The sequence below is a fragment of the Gossypium hirsutum genome, chromosome D05, assembly GCF_007990345.1.
Source record: "Gossypium hirsutum isolate 1008001.06 chromosome D05, Gossypium_hirsutum_v2.1, whole genome shotgun sequence".
Lineage (NCBI taxonomy): Eukaryota > Viridiplantae > Streptophyta > Magnoliopsida > Malvales > Malvaceae > Gossypium > Gossypium hirsutum.
The window spans coordinates 6,661,205-6,682,434 of record NC_053441.1 but is presented as its reverse complement, the minus strand read 5'-3'; the positions used below and the strand labels follow the sequence as shown (position 1 = coordinate 6,682,434).

The 21,230-nt window shown below is 32.0% G+C and overlaps 3 protein-coding genes across 4 annotated transcripts; 1 reads left to right on the top strand and 2 right to left on the bottom strand.

Moving 5' to 3' along the window:
* The first annotated feature begins 606 nt into the window (after nt 1–606).
* LOC107906675 (uncharacterized) lies at nt 607–2,641 on the top strand. The gene is made up of 2 exons (XM_016833743.2): nt 607–2,060; nt 2,224–2,641. Exons 1-2 carry the CDS (start codon nt 1,815–1,817, stop codon nt 2,398–2,400), a joined length of 423 nt encoding a protein of 140 aa, XP_016689232.1. The 5' UTR covers nt 607–1,814; the 3' UTR covers nt 2,401–2,641.
* Nucleotides 2,642–4,615: 1,974 nt separating this feature from the next.
* Nucleotides 4,616–5,597, bottom strand: LOC107906673 (NDR1/HIN1-like protein 12). Its single transcript, XM_016833742.2, has one exon. It carries the CDS (start codon nt 5,389–5,391, stop codon nt 4,759–4,761), a length of 633 nt encoding a protein of 210 aa, XP_016689231.1. The 5' UTR covers nt 5,392–5,597; the 3' UTR covers nt 4,616–4,758.
* A 7,409-nt stretch (nt 5,598–13,006) lies between these two features.
* On the bottom strand, nt 13,007–19,807 carry LOC107906670 (serine/threonine-protein kinase Nek3). Of its 2 annotated transcripts, XM_016833739.2 has the most exons (15): nt 19,289–19,729; nt 19,152–19,218; nt 18,994–19,059; nt 18,816–18,862; nt 18,659–18,704; nt 18,488–18,568; nt 18,369–18,411; nt 18,183–18,232; nt 16,941–17,022; nt 16,819–16,868; nt 16,249–16,322; nt 15,983–16,034; nt 15,205–15,870; nt 13,805–15,122; nt 13,007–13,696 (listed from the first exon to the last, which is right to left on the bottom strand). In XM_016833739.2, the coding sequence occupies exons 1-15, from the start codon at nt 19,384–19,386 to the stop codon at nt 13,380–13,382; spliced, it is 3,057 nt and encodes a 1,018-aa protein (XP_016689228.1). In that variant the 5' UTR covers nt 19,387–19,729; the 3' UTR covers nt 13,007–13,379. The 2 variants fall into 2 exon arrangements, with proteins under 2 accessions (XP_016689228.1, XP_016689227.1); XM_016833738.2 differs by having other exon boundaries at nt 13,007–15,122; nt 19,289–19,807.
* Nucleotides 19,808–21,230: the final 1,423 nt, after the last annotated feature.

Sequence of the window (21,230 nt, the reverse complement as noted above, 5' to 3'; positions counted from 1 at the left end):
TTTTGTTTTACTAAAAGAAACAAGGCATAAACTTTTATGTTTTATATATTTTGGCAAAATTGGATTCCTTTTTTCTTCAAAAACCTTTCGTTTTTTTGGGTTGTTTCTAAAAGCAAACAAAAACCAAAAAGGGACTTAACGTTCAATAATTGCTGCTGCACTCCAATTTTGCAAATCATAATAATATATTAATAACAATCACTTGTATCATAATTTGTTTCGAAATTTATAAGAGTCCTTGTCAATTTTTTTTAATTTTTAATCACCAAATATTAGTTAAATTAATTTTTTTCGAGAAATTGTTAAAAATTTTAAGGAAATTAGTAATTTGTGCTAAAACTTTAAAAATTCAATCAAATTTTTCATAAAAAAAATAATTGAATAAAATTGATAAAAAAAGAGAAAGAACTAAAGTTAAATTGATAAAAAAAAAACAAACAAAAAGAAGGGATAAAGTTGTGACTGTACCTTTATAATATTTAGAATTGATAGGATTTGTGGTTGTATATAACAAAAATATAAGTAATATTAACATATTATTTTTAAAAAAATTTAAAAACTGGGTCAGATAAAAGAGAAAAAGGATAGGATTCCAAACCTATACAATGTCAAATTTAAGAATGATTAGATTAAGCAAATAAAGTGAAGTTAGCTTAAACTATAAGCAGTTGAGGTGGGAGGAAACGTTAGCCATTGTATCTGTTGTTTGGTCTCCAGCATCCCTAATTATTTATGGTTTCTAGCTCATCACTTTCATATATAAAGGGAAAAGAAGTAGAGGATGAATTAGATTTTACTTCCTTATGATAATTGTTTTTTGGAACATAAGAGGATTAAAAACATGTTAATAGGATTAATAAATGGCATGTTGAAGTTCTTTATTTGCTTGAAACAAGGGTTAAGCAGACTATGCATTGGCTATCTTGGGGAAACATTTCAGTGGCTGGAATTATTTGGATTATTTCAAAGAATCATATTGTTTCCGGATGGATTTGTGACTACTAGTCAAAGTATTTAATGTAGATTGGAGTTTCAAAATTCTGACTTCTTTCTTACTGCTAGTAATGATAGTGTGGAAAGGAGGGTTTACTGCTGTGAATGCTCTTGTTTGGCTGGATAAGCCTTTCAAATTTTTGGGTTAAGCATAGTGATTTTATGAGTATTGTTGCTGAGTCTTGGCATGATGAGGTTGATGGTGATCCTATGATGAAATTATTTCTTAAGCTGAAGAGGTCTTAAAAAGGAGTTTAAAGGCTTTGAATTCTGAGGCTTTTGGAGATATTTCTGATCGGGTGCGAAAAAAGAGGGCTGAGCTTGAAGAGTTACAAATTGCTAGCTTAAGGTATAACCTTGACTGTCAGAGGCAAATTGAAAGAGTGCAAGCTGAGGTGAAAGGGTTGCAGGATGCTAAAGAGAGATTTTATCGGCAAAAGGCAAGAGTCGCTGTTGCAGTTAAAAAGAATAAGCATACTATTCGTGCTTTGGTTGATGATAAGGGCGCCAAGTTGGACACGCCGGAACAAATTGAGGTTGAGACTATTCAGTTTTATCAAAATCTGCTTGGTTGTGCTGATGCTAAGGTTGTGGGTTGTACCGATCTGCTTCTTAGTGATTTGTTCAGAGGAAGCACAAAATGATATGGTTCGGCCTGTTACGAGGGATGAAATTAAACAAGCTATCTTTGATCAAGGTAATGACGGGACCTGATGGTTACACAGGTTTTTTCTTCAAGGCAGCTTGGAATATCGTGGCAGATGATTTTGTTGATGCTGTGAAGTTTTTCTTTATTTCTTCAAAGCTGTTGGGAGCTTTTAATGCAACTACTGTTACCCTTATTCCTAACTGTGCTAATCCTAGCCATATCAAGGAATATAGGCCTATCTCCTGTTGTTCTCTTGTTTATAAATGCATCTCTAAGATTTTGGTTCGGAGGAAGGAACATGGGTTTTCCCGGTCAATTTGTTCAGTGGATTTCAGCTTGTAGTATTACTCCCAGGTTTTCTATTTCCGTAAATGGAGGCATTGTTGGGTTTTTTAGAGGTGCTAGGGGAATAAAACAGGTAGATCCTCTTTCTCCCTACCTTTTTGTTATCGTTATATATATTCTTTCAAAGCTGTTGAATAGGGCAGCGATGCAAGGAGTTTTCAAGTTCCATCCTAAATGTTTTAGAGTTCCATCTTACTCATCTTTAATTTGCTGATGATCTTCTTGTTTTTGCAAAGGGCACAGTTGATTCAGTTATTGGTATTTGGTGCATCCTTCAAGAGTTCTACTATTTTTCTAGTTTGCAACTTAACGTTTCTAAGACTGAGATCTTTGTTGCCGGTATGGCTAAGGATGATCTGGTAACTGTGCAAAGGGTCACTGGTTTTAAGTTGGGAAGGCTGCTCGTAAGGTAGTTGGGTGTGCCCCTGGTTTCTAGGAAGTTGTCTATTAATGATTGTGGTTCTCTTTTGGAGGAAATTCAGGCAAGAGTCAATGGATGGGCTACTCTACATCTTAGCTATGTCCGTCGGTAGCAGCTTATCTAACGGTCTTTGTAAATATATCATCTTACTTATCATTTTCTACTAATTCATCTTTTCAAGTAAGTTTTACTTTTTATATATACAAGAGAACGTAACGAGTAAGAAACTTAAATGGAAAATGAGAAAAATCCAACTATTTCCTGATTAAAGATTTCAACAGCCATCATGAAAGGGCATTATGATCCATTGAACAAAAGAATCATTTAATAATTATACTAAACAAAGGTACCTTGTAGAATATTTTATACCCTGCAGCGAAGGCACATTTGTTGATGATTTGATGGGAATACTACCATTACCATTATGGTAAAAAAGAATAGAATTATTAAATCAAGGGTGATCATATTATTCGAGAGTATATAGGATGTGATCAAGTGGAGGGTTAAATTTCTAATTAGGCCTTTTTAAGTGCTGGTGATGTCAAAATGGTCATAATTGCCAACCCTATACTGACAGATCCTGCAATTGCGCCGTTGCATTTGCTACACTGAAAGTTAAATCCAAAAATTTTATGTTGAAATAGAGGTGCTTAATTAACTTAATAATAAATTAAAAATGTTGGGGGATTTATTTATGGGGACCAGCCCAGCACCCTAGATTCGCCTAAGCCGCTAGGATTAGCTCATTTGTGAAATTGCATCTTTTATGACTCCTTTCTCATCATTTATTATATTTGGAGATTCTGCAAAAAATTCCTGCTTCTAATTTATCTTTTGCACTGCTCATGCCTCTTCTTCACAGTTTTGAACCAAATAATTCATCAAATAACCTCTGATTTATCCATCAATTTGATTCCTCAACGACACTGAAAACAGGCTTTGTTTGGACTGGGCTTTGCTTTGGTTATCATCGGTCAATTGTTTGGGCTTAGCTCAACTATGTCTAGTTTAAAACCAACCCACATCTCCAATTGCAAAACTCACTGCTTTAATTTACTTGTAATTTGGGTTAACCCAAATTCATATGAAAGTATCCAAAGTGGAAGTGGAAAATATAAAAGGATAAAGTGCATTGTGCTGTAGCATGGTGAGATTAAAGGCCATTTACGCTACTCACTTTCCAACCGAATTAGTTATGTCATGCATTTACTATTTCACCAATTTTGTTTTCCTTTTGGGAGGGCTCATTTTGGTTGAAACGTGATATCATACTTTCAAGAACTTACCATCAAACTTTAAAATACCATAATATTATTATTATTACCATTTGTGAGCACTAAACTTGAACAGTCATTTGAGGGAGTCTTACTTATAGCAGAGGTGTAGATGGGTTGGGATACAAGTTTATCTACAATCTACATCACTCTCTGCAAAGCAATTTGAACATAAAACCCATACATTTTCTTGTACATTAGTGCACAACGTAGCATCTGTTATGGGGATTTTCTTATTTTTTGCTACCATAATAGGGATTTGAATACCTAAACAAAGCTAATAATTGATTTATTGTTGGCCCAATTTTGGTGAATCATTCTTATGATATATATATTTTTTGGTCTCAAGAGAATCTTTGTTTCATTTCTAATAGTTTCATTTACGAAAAGAGTTAAATCCCATCATTGTATAAAACTGAACCTATATAAATAATTTTAGTTATTAAAATTTAATTTTGTTGAATTTATATGAAGCAAGGTAGATGTGGTAAAGACTAATTCCAATACCAAACTCCAATAATTCCAAAGACATGTAAGCAGGTGAAGTAATCGATCCCTTTTTTTACAAAGCAAAGCTCAACTTTATTAAAGTGTACGAAAAAGGAAACTACATTTATTTCTCCCTACTCAATCTCTCTTTTTCTCTTTTGTTTTTTTGAGGCTTAGATCTTTCCGGAAAAAACAATTCCCATGGTGACCCATCAGCTTTATTAATTGCATCTAACATGTGCATATATTGACAAAAATTTTACACAATATTTTCATGGAACCTCCAATTGGTCCTCAACTAATTACCCCCAAAGTGATTCTAAGTTACCCAATTCTTACTTGAGTTGATTTATGCGCTTGCATGGAACATGACAATAAAATAGTAATCTTGCAGTTTTTAAATTTTAAAAATGGATTGACATACAAGAATCAAAGAAAAGTAAAAGCACACAAATCTTCTCCTTCATAAATTTTCCAAGAAATTTCGTCTTAGCAAAACTACTGAATATATAATATAATTATTATATTTAAAAAAACCAAGTCATAAAGACACAAGTATTTTTTGGGGATGGAAAAATAATATAAACTTAGTTAAGAGAAACGTCAACAGTGCAGGTTTGCACAAGTTGATACTTCATAGCCGAACCAACTTGGATCGCCTTAGTTCGATCCGTAAAGGAAATATAAGCCGGACAATTGGCGTTGATTTGATACCGACCCGAAATCCAAGTCCCCACCTTCCATTTCAGTTGCCCGTAAACCTTGATGTTCAGCAACACCATGCCGGTATTCATGTCCTGGCTCAACCCTTCCTCCAGAAACGGAGCCACTGGCACTGCATTTCCGTACAAAAATGGGGACCAAACAGTGACGTCGAGATGCCCCTGGTATGTTCTGGGTACCAGTGTGGGTAAAGTTATCTGCTGGTTATGGTAAGATGCGAAGATGTCGAGTTTTTGGTAGTAAATGCCGATCCTGTCGTTGGGGTTTCGGGAAGATAATGTGATTTGCATGTTGGAAGTGAGCATGTTCGGAGTTGTGAGGTTGAAAGCGTAGATGGTGACATCTTGGAGGATGAAGCGAGGCTTGTCGGGGTGGAGAATGGCCCATACGAGGAAAATAATTATGCCCACAACGACGAGTACCCCAACAATGGCTACCGTTATGCGCTTGGCTAGTTGTTCCTCGTCATCATGGTGGCCGCAGTCCTTGGCCGACATGGTGGTGCACAGACGCTGCTTTTGGTGGAGATGACAAGCTCTCTAGCTCAGAAAGTACAAAGAGATGGGAAAGGTTTAGGGGGTGATAGCAAGAGAAAAAAATAATTGATACATGACTTAAGATATATAGAGATATGTACTGGTGTAAGGTTTCGATTTTTAGCTTGTAAATGAAAAATATATATATAAAGTACTAGAAATATTAATGATCATGGTTGACTATAATAACAATTTAATATTTATATGTAAAATCATATAATTGTATTATTAAAAAATAAATGCCAATAACTTTATTTTTATTAAAGTATTATCATCTAATTCATTCGGCACTTAAATTGATGTGGAAATGAAGTTGATGTATGCTTATGATTGGGAATTGGATGGTGCATAATGAGTGTTTGTTTGGTGCAACCTTGTCTTGGGGTGCATTCCTGCTGGGAAATTCCACTTTTTGTAAGCAAAAACAATATTAAATGGGATGCTTATTACATTTATCTTACTACACTATACTTGCATCCCAATTTTGGTCAAGTCTAACTCTTCTTTGAAACCAATAAGTGATGCTAAGAAAAGCAACAGTACAATTATGGAGAACCCACATGTGAAGCAAAGGTTGAGCCTAATTATTACATGAATTCCTTATACAGTTTCTTTTTAAAGAAATTCCCAGCAGACAAAGTTTGAAACCCTGAATTGAATTTCTTTTTCTACGAGGAGAATACAAGTGTCCATGGTTTGTATCATTTCTTTTTTTTCTTTTAAAATTCTTCTCCAAGAATTAGATTCTATTAAAATATATTTTATATATTTTTAATTATTCTCAACTTGAATAGTACTTTTAGTTTCTTTTTAAACTTTTCTTTATTTTATTTTTAGCCTCTAAACTTTCAAAAATTTTATTCTCGCCCCTCAATATCGTATTCTTGACTTCGTCCCTAATTTTTGAGTACGTAATCGTGATGTGTACATCTCCAACCTCACAATATGCACATGCCATGTATAAGTTCTGTCTCGTTCTTTATTTTTTGTGCTTTTGTACTATTTTTTTTTTTATATCTTTCATATTTATTTTACAATTTATGATCATCTTTCCTAACAATGTTGTCTCCTAAGTTCAAACCTACATTCTTTCCTTAGGAATTTGATTTTGTACCGATTATTTTATGTAGTAATTATTCATTTATATTTGTAATATACCGTTGGAGGAGGAAAAAAGCATGATGCACCAAACAGGGTTATCGGATAGGAGCAAATTAAATAAAAAGCTGAGTTTACCATTTACTTTTGTCTGTTACAATCTGAGTAATTAGGCACATGTGGTTGAAGTGAGATTGCAGGAAAAGCCTATTGTAATTGAATTAAATTGTTTGCCCTCTAAGGACTAAAACTGCAGGTGCAGGAATAGCTTGGTTTTTAATACACTCGTAATTGTATATGGACGTACAATAATAAAAATATTGGCTATATATACATCATATGATAAAATATTATTATAATATACATGAATTTATTATGTACTACATTAAAAAAAAAACCAAGACATAAAATATAATATGGACCTGCCATGCTACAGTAATAACATTAAATTCAATGCAATAATTGATAGCAATTTATTCATTATATATTGAATGAAGAAATTATTACGTATAGAGAATTTTAAAAGCTACTTTTAGGATATTCATAAGCAAAATATTGAGCATATGGAGAAAAAAGAAAAACATGAATGTATTTAAACTGTGAAATTTTAATAATAAATATGAAATTATTCTAAAAAAGCCTCTGAATTTATGAATAAATATTAAGGTAGTTTATATACTATAAATGTTAAAAAAGAATAGAGGATTAGGTTCAATTATTATATGTATATTCTTCTATTTTTTTATAAAATATAAAAATAATAAAATCACTCTCAAAATAATATAATTTATTTTGTAAATAAAAATATTTGACTCATGACACTAATCGACACCAACTTAATCAAGTGTTTAATATATAATGTAGATCATTTGATAATTTTATAAAATTAAATTAAGATTAATTATATTTGATGGCATTACTAACCAATTAGATATTATTACTTAGATAAAAAAAATTTAAAAATAAATATAAATAAGTTTAACCTTAAATGAGATTACACTGTTTATTTCATTTTTAATATATATAAATCAATTATTAATATGGGGAAAACCCCAAAATTGTTAGAATATGGTGGTTGAAAAGAAAAAAGAAAAGAAGGATAAATAGTTTTATAAGTTAAAAAAAAAAAGAAAAAAGAAACAAGTGGAAAATCTTTTGTTTTGCCTTGACGTCAAAGGCTAGGGAAACATGTAGGCCAATAGGTAACAATATGAAAATATGGTTCCCAAGTATCCTTTGTGCAAACAATATAATTAATCCATTAATCTTAATATAAATCTCTAACCTACTTGAAAAGCGAAAGTGTTTGGAGAAAATTATAAATTTGAAAATAGATTTGAGTAAAATATCGAGACCCATGTTCTAAATAAGTTCGGTCTTAGCCAAGTTTCTTTTGGTTCAGACTGAATTTGAAAAGAAAAATGTATTGCTTTTTGTTACTTTTTTGTCACTGCTATTATATCACTATTATTTTGTTGTTATTATTTGGATATTATATAACTATTGTTTTATTGTTAATTTTGCTACTATTTTAAATGTATTTACTTGCTATAAATTGCATAAAAAATATTTATTTTAATATTTTTAGTGTATATTCTTTAAATTTATTTTTATATAAAAATAATGTGGACCGAGTCAAGCTCGAATTTTAACATTTTTATTTAAGTTGAATTTAGACAAAATTTTAGAATCATTTTTTAGGTTGAATCGACGTGATGACCACTATCTTAAAATGATTTTCTTTTCCAATGCATTACTTTGCTTTATTCCCATCCGTGAAAAGTAGAAAAGAAAGTGCAATGCAATGCTCTTTCTTAAGCAATAAAATACAAGAATATGCCTTGGGTAGTATGTGTGGCTATCATCTCTTACTACGACAAAAGACTGAAAGTGTAGGTTCTTTCTTTTCCCTTTTGTCATCAATAATTTTATATGCGGATGATTTGCAAGTTTAGATCATAACAGAGAATGGAATCTAATAATAAAATTAACTAATTAATTGACTTAAAAAAGAATAAGCGATCCATGAAACAGAAAGAAAAGGCCGGAAAACTCACTCTAGATAATGGGAACTTAAAATGAAAAAAAGGGAAATAATAATATTAACATATTATATATTAAAAATTTGATAGTTTATTTTATTTAAGTTTTTAGAGGTGTCTTGTTATTTTGTTTGTATTTTATTAATTTTTCGTATAATATCAATAAAAATTGTTAGCATTAATATAAAAAAATGGAATATTAAAACAATGACTATTTGAAGAGGGAATATCAAATAAACAGTGGTTGAACATTATTTTATTTGATAACGAAATAAATATAATTTTATGATAAATGTTTTTATAAATTGCTAATACTATGGTTTTTTTATGTGCTCCTTGTCATGTGCTATTATTATAATTATTGCATATTATTTTACCTTATTTTTTTTATTTTTTTCAAATTAACAATGAACAATAATTAATTAAAAATTGCATGCGCAGAATTACATACAACACACGCAACATTAGAAACTAATAGTAAATAAATTGATCCACAATCCTTTGTAGACAATATTTATTATTTAAAATTTTCAAACTAACTAAAAAGCTATCTATTTAGATTGCTTTTTAACTAATTTAATTTAAAAAATACTTTTAGACATGATTGGTGCCCATGTGAATCTCGACGATCTTGATTGTTGGGTTTCATAGATTGAATTGTAGTCTTGGACTATGCTTGGGCTGCTTCATCGGCAAACCGTCTAGGCCCAATATATATCTTACTCATAATTATTTACCGGCTTTTTAAGTCCTTATACTCTTTATTTTAAGGAATTTAGTCTATTTATTATTCGATTTTAACGATGTAAGTCTAATTATTAACACTGTTAAATTTATTTTATTAAATTCATATTCATTATAATGCCTATTTCTTTATTACATGGTTATCGAATAATAAGTGTAAAGTAGAAGGGTTGAATGTGATTGGAGGTTGAAGGGTTTTATGGGTGATTTCATAACTTGGAATGAGATGTATGTTAAATGAGATTTGGTTGGCTAATAAAAGAGAGGAGAAAGGGTGTTGTAAGAGATGTGGTGAAGGTTAATAGTGATGGGGGCTGGGGACTAAATGAAAGAGCAGGAATTGGGGTTGTTGTGAGGAATGATTGTTGCAGGGTAGGCTGGTTTTAGACAAGTTGATACTCCAATTGAGGCTGAAGCTATTGCTGTGAGAGCAAAATGGTGTTGTTGAAACTGACTCAGAAATGTTGTACAATGGAAAGTGTCAAGGGACAGTTTGACGCAAACTCTTCATCTTTCTATTTTCTTATTCTTTAATTAATGGATATTTCCTTTTGTTTTGTATTAAATATAGTCAATATTGCTGTGTATATTTCAAATATTTTACTCCTTGTGTTGACGCAAATGGATAGTGATTTCGTTTAAATAGATGTTGAACATCAATATATTCAATTTCTTGAGATTTTTTTACTATCCTAATTTAGTACATGTGCTTGACCTTAATGGTCAATTCGAAAAGTACTTAATTTGGGCAATAAGAATTATTTGATAATGAAAAATTAAGGTAATATCGATTTTAAGATAGATTCAAATAAAATAATAGAAAAGAGATGTAGGAGTTGGACGTCGAAGTCGTGAGGAGCTATATTTGATTGAAGTAAACCTCAAACTCAAAAGAGAAATTTTAATTGACTAGAAAAGCATGGAAAGGAATAGGGTATATTAATAGAATGAAATTTGATTCAATTTTTACCAGGACATTTTTATATGTGTTAGGTAATATTCAAACTGAGAGTGATATTAAGTTTAAAAAATTGGTAAACAATAATATTTTTTATTCCAAAAGATAACATTCTATAATGAATAAGATTTGAAAACTGGGTGATTAAAAATGTTGTAGTCAAATGTGTGCGGTGACATGCAAATAGTTTTATGATTTGAGGACATAGGACTTTTGTGTTGAAACTCTGAATTTAGAACTGCCTATAAAATGGGGAGGGAAGAATGTTTTATTTACACAACTAGAGGAAGGAAATTAATGATGTCCAAAATGAAGGCATTTCTTATAGCTTGCATTCTCTTGCTTTTCAGTCTTGCTATTTTCACTGCACCTGCCTCAGCTCGACCACTAGTTGCCCTAAGTAAGATCAAATTGCTTACTAATTAATTTATAGAAAATTTTTATCTTTTTAAAATTGCATCTTCATCCTTGTGTTTTGTGATATTTTGTTAGTGAATTCCCTTAAAATTGCATCTTTAATATATTGCTTATGGTAATCTTTTTATATTAAGTATTTGGTTTTCGTGTTGATGCAAAAGGATATCTAAATATATTCAATCTGTAAGTTGTGGGTAAAGATTATATTTGAATAAGTGATTCATTTAAATGCTAGATTGAGTATTTTGATAGTAAGATATTAATGGTATATGTGTCTGAGTGTTAAAACAAAGTGGGGTTTGAGTGGTGCAGAAAAGGATAGCAGCCCAAAGCCAAGGCCAGGGCCGAGTCCTAAGTGTAGCATTGTAAATGGTAAACGCATATGCGTTTGACATCAATGATGATCCAACTACTCATGGGGAAAAGAAGGGAGTCCTCATCTCGATCGTTTGTCCAATGTATCCACTACATATGCATGGGGTTTTAATGAAATAATATGTTTGGAGTATTTTGTAATTTACAGCGATAATAATATTTGACGATGGGTTGCCTTTATTATTTTAGACATTAAAACAGCCTGGGTTTGATGTCTGATGCAGAAATTATTATTAGACCTAAACAGTGACCAAAAGTGGGGGTGAAATAGCAGAAATTCCCTGCGGCCCCTAAATTCTCCCTCATCCACAAGGAAACTACAACTATAAAAGCAGTCTCTTTCATATTTCTTTCATATTTTTAACAGAAACAGATTACCAATGGAATAAAAAAACATGATTAAATCCAAACTCATGTAGAGCTATACTTGAAGAGACGGCCATCACACGAACATCTTCAACAAAGGTGGGTAGGATGTTTTGCTAAAATCATTATTCTCGATTCTCTTCATTTTTGATATTTATCATAATTGATGTTTTATATTTGATTATAACCTATCTGTTTTTTCTTTTCATTGATGATCAGATTAATCAAATTTATAATTATAGAAGCTTAAAATTAGAATAAAATTTATAAATTCTCAAAATAAAATATTTTATTGTATAATTAAAAAAAATCACACTATCATCCCATTAATGATTTAATAGAGAATTATCAAAATATAACAATGAAATTGAAAGTTTATGTAATTTGATAATCAAAATAAAAACACCCTCGACCTAACTTATCCTACTCCTTGGTCTCTCCTTTCTACCCTTCAATAATGTTTATTTTTTTAAGATTTTTGTTTCAGAATATTACATCTCTTTTTTCTACCGTTGAATAAAATTTTACTGACAGTAATTGCGGATTGCGATCTCGTATCTAAGGGTAAGTATTTAATCGAGTTGAGTTGAATCGAGTCAAAAAATTTTGAGTTAGTCCAGTTGACGAATCATATTTTAACAACCGAACTCAGTTTGAATTTTTTTTAAATTGAGTCAAAAAATTTCGAGTCAAGTCGAATTAACGAATTTTATTATTTATACTTAATGTTCCGTTTACATAGATCGATTATTTTACTAGTAGACAAAGTACAAACTTTTAGATTAATTTTGAATGAAGGAAAAAAGGAGAGTGGGGCAATTCAGGAAGAAAAGTAACACTAATGGGTAAACATTTATCAAAACAACGTAGCTTTGTAACTTGATATTTTTTACTTTTAACTTTAGAAAATGTAAACATTTATCAAAACGACGTAGTTTTTTCTTTTGTTATTTGGATTTTCGGATAACTCGAATTAGGGGTGAGCGTTCGATCAAATCGAGTGAAACCTTTTGAGTTAAATTATAAAAATTAATAATATTAAATTAAAATATTGTACAATATAACTATTTCCATGTTAGAACACATAAATTTGAAATAATATATATTTGAAATTTTTTTAAAGCAAAATAATAATAAAAAATTTTAGTATGATAAACTTGAATAATTAGTCCCTTATTTTGATTTTATAATTATTATTTTATTAAATTTTTGATATATTTTTTTAAAATTTATATTTTTAAAATTTTTATAAATATTTTGAATTTTAAAAATTATTTTCAAATTTTGAAAATTATTTTGATTTTTCGTTAAGAGAGATCAATTTGCTCATTTTTAAAATTGACAAAGATCAAAACGGTATTTATACTAACCTGTTATTCGAATTATTCAAATAGTAAAAATTTAACTTGACTCGAACTCGAAATCCAAAATTTCTTATTCAAGTTGACTCGAATAATTCGAATAACTCGAATAACTTGATTCGATTAACTCGAAATTTAAATTTTTTTTTAATTTGTTCGAATCGAATCGAATCAAATTTTACCCACCCAAATCGTATGGGTTCAGATAACTAATAAAAACCATAACCAACAATTGCACTCTATATAGCATATCCATAACATGTGTCTAGGAAGAAGTTTACTTGGTTCGTATTTTCAACTATGTACAACAACAGCAGCAATAAAATGCACTCAAAGAATTACAGAATTGAAGTGAAAACACAGCATCTGATTTGTTCTTTCAGAAATACATGTGGGGAATGGTGAAAGGAGATATGAATGGTTAATTAAGAAGCCAACACTTACAATTTACGACATCAATGTGAATAAACCAGGCAATAAAAGCTTACCCAGGAACAGTAATTCATGAAACAGGCAATAAATGCGTTTAATTGTAATTGATCCGGCCGCCAACCTTGATATGTAAAAGGAAAAAAAAAAAAGAATGATTCATGAACTCCGTCGACAGTCCTCAATCATCATCCCTTTCATACTCTTGGCCAACCATATGGCTGTCTCCCTTGGGGACACCTTGTCTTTCCCAAATGGCTTCAAAACAACTGACAGCTCTTCCAGTCTTTTATTTTGCAGTAACTCTGCAGACAATTCTAGAAGTCCTTCAAGTGCCTCTGCCCTTTGCCTATCACACTTGACATCCAATGTTTCTTTTTCTGCTGTCTCCTCTTCCTTCACCACCTCTGTTGAACCAGATTCTAGAGATGAGGAATTGGAGTTCCTAATATCTTCTTCTTTAACACCGCCATAACCTGAAACAATTGATTTTGAACTTGGTGACTTAAGGGTCACTGGACTAGTCATGTTTCTCATGTTCAATTCATCTTTCACTACATTTATGAAATTCTCAACATCCACACCTGGTTCCGCTTTTTCCATCCCCGGTTGCTCACTGCCAACACGGAAGCTACTATGCCTTATAACATGTATAACATCATCGAAAACCGGAGGAGAGGTCACTGCTGGTTTTTCAATTGTTGGGTTGTGTTCATTTGTTCTTTTCTCTGGCTGTATGTTCTTTTGGGTAGAAGAAATCGGTTGGGAACTGCAAGGCATATTTCCTGCAACTGATGAGACAAGTTCCATCACAGTGAACTTGTCATCGCTGCTGGATGCAGAAGAAAGATTTGAATGGTGCATCATATCAAGTCTGCTACTAGGTCCGTTTGACACAGTTTCGTCCTTAATACTTGACCTGATAATGGGGAAATCTTCTTCAATAGTTGGCCCCCTTACAGGGGTATCCCTGCTACTTGACCTGCTTATTGGGGTATCATCCCAGCTGCTTAATACGCTTATAGGGGGATCATCACCGCTACTCGGCCTCCTTATTGAGGTGTTACCCCTACTACTTGTGTCGCTTATAAGGAGACCATCCCTTCTATTTACTCCGCTTAAAGGAGCATCGTTGATATAACTTGTCTGAATTAATGAAGCATCATGCCTGCTAATTGTCCAGCTTGAAGTGGAATCATCTTTATGAACATACATTTCTTCTGAAACCGTGCCTGGAAGGTCCACAGGGGCATTCAGACTCACTTTTGCATCAACTGAATTAAAATGAAAAAGATCCTTGGTTGGACCAGACTCTTCAGTTGAAGACATGATTGATTTATGGTCATACCCAAAGCTTTCTCTCAAAAGAACTTCAGGCTTGTCTGATTTCAGAGCAGGTGAGCTGTATGGTGGATATGATTCCAAGCTCTTCATGTCGGTGATTGTCTCGTGATCATGCACCTGTTCTGTCATGTCGATGAAAGGGGCTGTTGCATCATCACATACCTCAAATGCTTGAATTGAGATTGAAGATGAGGCAGAATTGCTGCTATCTGTTTGCGCCCCCTTGGTACCTGCCATTAGAGCTATCTCAGCCTCTGGTTTTACACCCCTAGAAGCATTTGCAATGCGACCATTAAGCATTTGACAAGGAATAACCTCACACTCCTGGTTTATCTCACTACATCCTAACTTTGGTCCGTTCCTTGCCCCATTTGAAACATCACTTTCAGCATGTTTTATTCTTCCAGTAATAGGTGATCTTCTTGCAACATTGGAAGGAGGAGTTGTTTGCCTAGGCTTAGAAGGTAGTCCATCTTCAGCAACATGCGTCCCAGGCGCAGGCTGAGGAATCCCTTCATGTCTAGGTTTGGCCTTTGGGGAGGATTCAATTAAAGGTAACTGGATAGCAGAATCTTGCAAAATAAGCGAGGATATTGATAACATAATAGATTTAAATAGGAACACTTACTGGAAGCCATACCTGGTGCTTCAAATGGTGTGATCCTGGTATCCTTTTTGCAGAATCTAATGGCAATTTTGTTGAAGCAACAGTTGGTGTATCTGCATTAGACTTTGAACTCGGACTGGGAGCAGGGGGTTTGAGAACTTTGGGTGATGCCTCTACATTATTTCTTTGAGTCAACCCACCTGCAGATTTTGTACGGCTGCCTCTCATTGGGGAACCACTTTCTCTTACTTTCCCTTCTTTCAAAGCCATCATTATATTTCTGATGGTTTTTGGTTGCTTTGATTGAACGTTAGATCCCTGTTCCATACAAGAAGGTTTCGTCATTCCTTTTTCATCAAGTTTGCCTGTGGAAACAATGGGGCCATTCTCTTCTTTACTTGGCAGGTGCTGCTCAGTGCTTCCTTCTTCATCATTAGAAATTGAATCTCTGTCAGTGGCCTTACTATTGCTATTTGAAACCATTGTGGCAGTGTTTCTGTCACTTGAAAGTAAACTATCTTTATCACTGCATGAGCTATTACTGCTCTGACTCTCGGCCATATTTTTCCTATTATCACGAGATTCACGACCAGTGGAAATATGCTTATCCAAGGAGCAATTCGTTGAAGGATAGCTGAAGGATGAACGATACTGATCAACATATGGCTGCAAATAAGGGTGCTTCAAAAGCTCTGATGCCTAATCAAGATTGAAATTCAAACTGTTACTTCGAAGTCTTGCAGATGTAGAATTCTTAGACCATTTTTTTTTTTGAAAAAGTATTCTTAGACTTTAAACAAAAAACTCTTACACTTGGTCGGTGCTCTGGATTCTTTCTTAGCATGCCCTTGATAAGTGTTTTCCTGTGTGTGTAACACTAAACAAATTAACTATCATGTACTGAGGATTTAGAGACCTTAACTTTGTCCAAACATGGTATATGAAAGAATAATTAAAAGCAAAAGAAAAACCGACAAGGATATAAGAGCATTAGTAGAGCATAAAAAATTATGCGGAATACTCAGGTCATCATGCACACAAACAATGGTGAGCTCTAAAATGCACATTAAGACTTACAAGGATGGAGAGTAACAAGAAGGCAAAGGGCCAATAGAGGAACGATTTATCTTGCTTATCAACCCTGCCATGTCCTAGAACAAGAAGTTTGATAAAAGTTATTCAAATTAAAATTGTATCATTTACGTGGTTAGTGGAAGCATAAAATTAGCAGTTGCAGAAAACCTCTCAAATGAGAGAAGGACATTACTTTAAACCAGTCAAGCAGACAACCATAAGCACTTTAAAGCGCTGTTTAAAAGAGACGAGCATTGAATTCATGAAAACTGTTTTTTTTTTTTGACTAATTCCTGGAAACTGTTATGAACCTAGAACAGGATTACTGCTTGTTCCTAATTAAGATAAACAACAGATACAAAGTTTTGCTACATTTGTTAATGGTGAATATTCCACAACAAGATAAAAGGGAGAAACTAGAACTCTTACAGTTTTCTTGTTTTAATATAATATCAAATGAAATACACGCTACTTGCCAAAATGGATATAATTACACCTAAAAGAAGGGTTAATGTAAACCCATTCCAGAATACAAGAAACAGATTCGACCAAAAGAAATGTGAGAACTCTTACAAATGCTTTAAAAGCAGGGCGATGAGCAGCCATCTCATACATACAGCACCCTGTTCAACAAGAAGCGGTTAAAAAAGAAAAAGATTTACCCATGTCAAACACATATTTAGGAAAAGACATACCCAGAGACCAAATATCAGACTTGAAACCATAAGGAATATCTGCGAGCAGTTCAGGACACATGTAATAGGGAGTTCCAACTACCTGAGCCATGTATAAAACAACTATTAAATTGCACTGAAACTACAAAGAATTAGCATATTCTTATATAAGGAAAAATAAATAAACAAATGAAAAAAAATGATATCAAAGGTATATAAATTTTGTCTTCACTGAAAATGGTCCAAGTATGGTTGGTCGTCAATAAAAGGGCTTAAGTACGCCTAGTTGTAAACTAGTGGTCATTGTCAAGCCCCCCACAATTGGAGGTTGAAGATGCAAGTTTCAACTCCCTCCTTCCCACTGGCTTTTGTCCAAACGTTCCGAGTATCAGGTATTGGGGGTTGAGGAGTACAAATCTAACTCTAAAGATACTGTTCATCTTCGTACACTTACTAATATGGCATATCCTTTTGCAGTTTTTAGCTTCTTTTTTTTTATGTTAAACTACTAATGCAAGGTGATGTCATCTAAGCTATCGATGTAGTGATGTCAAACCCTAGACATTCCTCCCCAACCCACTATCAATAATAATAATACTTGCCATTCAAAAGTACATCTATCCAACCGTCAGATATAAGCTTGGTAACTGGAAGTTGCATACATGTATGTATTCTCAATTTTTCAGCAACTGAAACATCAATCCCAGAATTAACAATTGATTTTTTTTTAATTTTTTATTTTTTAATAACTCTAAAAAGCAAGTGATTGAAACTCTGAGTTAGCACCTTAAGATCCAAAGTTTGAGACTTAATATTGACATCTCCTCCCCTTAAATTGTAATATAAGCTAAAAAGAATAATCAATTTTTTTTCATTTTAATTCTTTCCTTGAAGAAAAAAGTGATTATCTATGTTCATTTGGTTGTTCTGATTATAATGATCATCTTGCAAGCTGTGGCACACCGGATTATATTAATTTCCGATTCTATCAGTTCCTCAACAATTGGAGCATTTTATGAATTAGATAGTTTATTAGTACCATGGTTCGATGCAAGATTTTTGCTATAGAACGTATGGGAAAATTGAGGTATCAGCAAACAGAAAACAAGTATTAACAAAGCTCTACTTTTAAGCTTAGTAGCATAAGCTTAAATGCTTAATATAGAAAATTGAACCCAAAAATCTGTTCCATCCTTGGAGGTGGATGAAAAAGATTAAAAACAAAAAGCATATAAAAAATTTATTTTATTACATGGTACATACCGAGGAAGCCAAATCATCTGCCTTCAGAGTCTTGGCAAGTCCAAAATCCCCTAAACCAGTACAGACCAGGGATAAAATTGTTGATAACAATATGAAACTATGTAGGATATCTAATATAGCTCAAGGATGAAATGTGAGAGAAGGAACCTGTAAAAAACAATAAGGAAAGGGAAAAGACGAACTCACCAAGGCGGACATCTTGATCTTTGGTAAGAAAAATATTGGAACACTGAAAAATATAGTGCCAAAGTCAGTCCATACATCATTATGATACCAGAAAGGCTAGTCTAAATTTAAAACAATACCTTTAGGTCGCGATGCAAAACAAAATTTGAATGCAGATATTCAACAGCCAGAAGAAGCTGCGCAAACCACTTGCAGAGTTTCTGCACAACGTTTACAGTCATGGGTGTTAACTTGCAAGTCATAACTCACGAAGAAAATAACTTTGTAAAATCAACAAGGCATTAGATTACCTCCTCGGGGAAATAGACCCCATTAGATTTTTTCATCAATTCAGCACTGTTAAAAAGGAACAACAAAAGGAACAATATTGACACATTTCAAAAATTGCTGATGTTGAAGAACAAAAAGCTCTGAACCAAAGTTCACCATACAAGCTAGGAAACTCACATATCTCCACCTTCACAGTATCCAGTAACAATGCAAACATAGCAACCCTGCATTACAGTAAAAAAACTCAAAATCAACATAAAAAGGCCAGTCACAAATTAAAAAAACTATTAAGTAAAAGTAGATTTTGACTCGAGATTCCTAAAAAAAAAAGTAGTATCCTATGATCGTATCTTACTTTCTCAACCCAAGCTTCCTTAAATTCAACAATGTAAGGATGCTGGACCCGTGATATAAGTGCCATCTACATTCCACAAAAGTCAAACAAAGTTATAAACTGGAAAACATAAACTTTCTAACATTACAGATTGAATTAGTTAAACAAATTAAACTAACTTCTTGATGTGCCGATCTCCTGCAACGCTCCGTTTGCCGCGCCAATCTGATCTTCTTCAGTACATACCTGGAAATTATAGAAAAACAAAATTTAACGCATTATTAAAAATCCAGAAAGTGAGAAATTAGAAAATTACTTCTTATTCTCGGATTTGTGGTGAACGAGAATGGCAGCGCCGAAAGCACCACGGCCGATCTGTTCCATGATCTCGTAATGATCCATTCGAGACTCCATTGCTTTTAACTCTTTACTTTTTCTTTTTCTTTTTCCAAATCAAAATAACAAACAAAAAGAGCAATCAAGACGAAATAAAGAAACGAAAATCATGATTCTTCAAAGACATCGAAATCTTCTCCTCCATTTTCCAGTGCTATTTAGTTCTCTGAAGCTTTCTCCTTCACTTCACTTCTATTCTATAGCAGGAAACAAGAGGAGAACAAATTTGAAGCTGTTTTTTTCAGTTAGGAATTTTGTAGAGTAAGAGAAAGGCGGTTAAGTAACTAAGCAAGATAGTTAACCAAAGGAACAGCTTAATTAACTCTCTCATTAGTTAATTATTTATTTTGGGAAAGTGGGCTGAGAGGTGGAGCTTATGGGATTGATTTGGAATCCTTTGAATTTAATAAACATTAAAGTGTTGTAATATACCTAACCTAAATAAAAATAAGATAAACTATACATATACCCATCCAATTATGTTTTATTTTATTTTATTTTAGGCACTTTAAAATAAAAATTTTATAATTTAAGTACCTAGTTACATAATTCAGCTATTTTAGTCATTCCATTAGAATCATAATCATCAAGTTAACGTAACAGTTAAAAATTTTGATATAATAACAATTTTAACCCTTATTCTTTTACATATTATATCAATTTAATCATAATTTTAAAAATTAACTCTCAAAATTTATAAATATTTTCAATTTGATCTTAATTTTTAAAAATTCAAAAAATATATATAAATACATAAATACTTTCAAAAAATATAATAATAAATTTAAATTTTATATTAATATTAATATTAAATATTAAATAAAAATAAGTATATTATTATTAAAAAAAAAAAAAACTCCCCAATCCCTTCCCTCTCCCCCACCCCGGTCCCTCCACACACAGCTATTGCTTTCTCAATACATTCATCAATCTTCGTAGTGAAAGGTCTTCACCCTCAAAGTCATGTGGCGAGGAGTGGGGAAGAGTTTTTTTTGTTTTATTTAATATTAATATTAATTTATTATTATATTTTTTTAAAAAATATTTATGTACTTTTATACATTTCTTTCAATTTTTTAGAATTAGAATCAAATTGAGAATATTTATAAATTTTGAGAGTTAAATTTTTAAAATCATGACTAAATTGATATAATTTATAAAATTTGAGGTCTAAACTATATCGATTTTTTTAATTTTCATGTCAACTTGTCGTTTGTGATTTTAATGGGAGTGACTAAAATGACTATGTAACGTGGATACTTAAATTGAAATTTTTTATTTTGTATGCCTAAAATAAAAGTTTTTTATAGTTGAGTAATTATTTGTGAAATTTACCCATAGAATAACATTTTCTGTTTTGCTTATATATTATATTTATTTTATATTTTTAGTGGATTTTAATGGGAGGCGGGAGCAATTAATGTAGTTGGCAGTGCACAAAGTTTCAATGTTTTCGGCTTTTTCTTTTTTTCCTTACAGACAAAAATGGAAAAAAAAATTGTTGGGATTTCTTAAAGCAAGAAAAATGACGTTTACGTTTTTAAAATTATTTCTATTCAGTTTCATTGTTTTTTTATGGATATATAATTTATATGGCTCATAACAGATAATAGTGGGAAGTTTAAAAATGTGAATAGTGAGAGTTAAAATGAATTTAATTTTTATATTAAAATAAATAGTCTAAAATAAACACCTAATACTTAAATTGATTAATCTTAAAAACCCTAATCTTTTATTTTTCATTTTAATATTTTTTTAAATATATATAAAAGTAAAGATTATAAAAAAAATTATCCTAAGACTTCGACTACATGGTGAAATGAAGGGAAAGATGGAATATTGCTGGTTTTATTTTAATACGA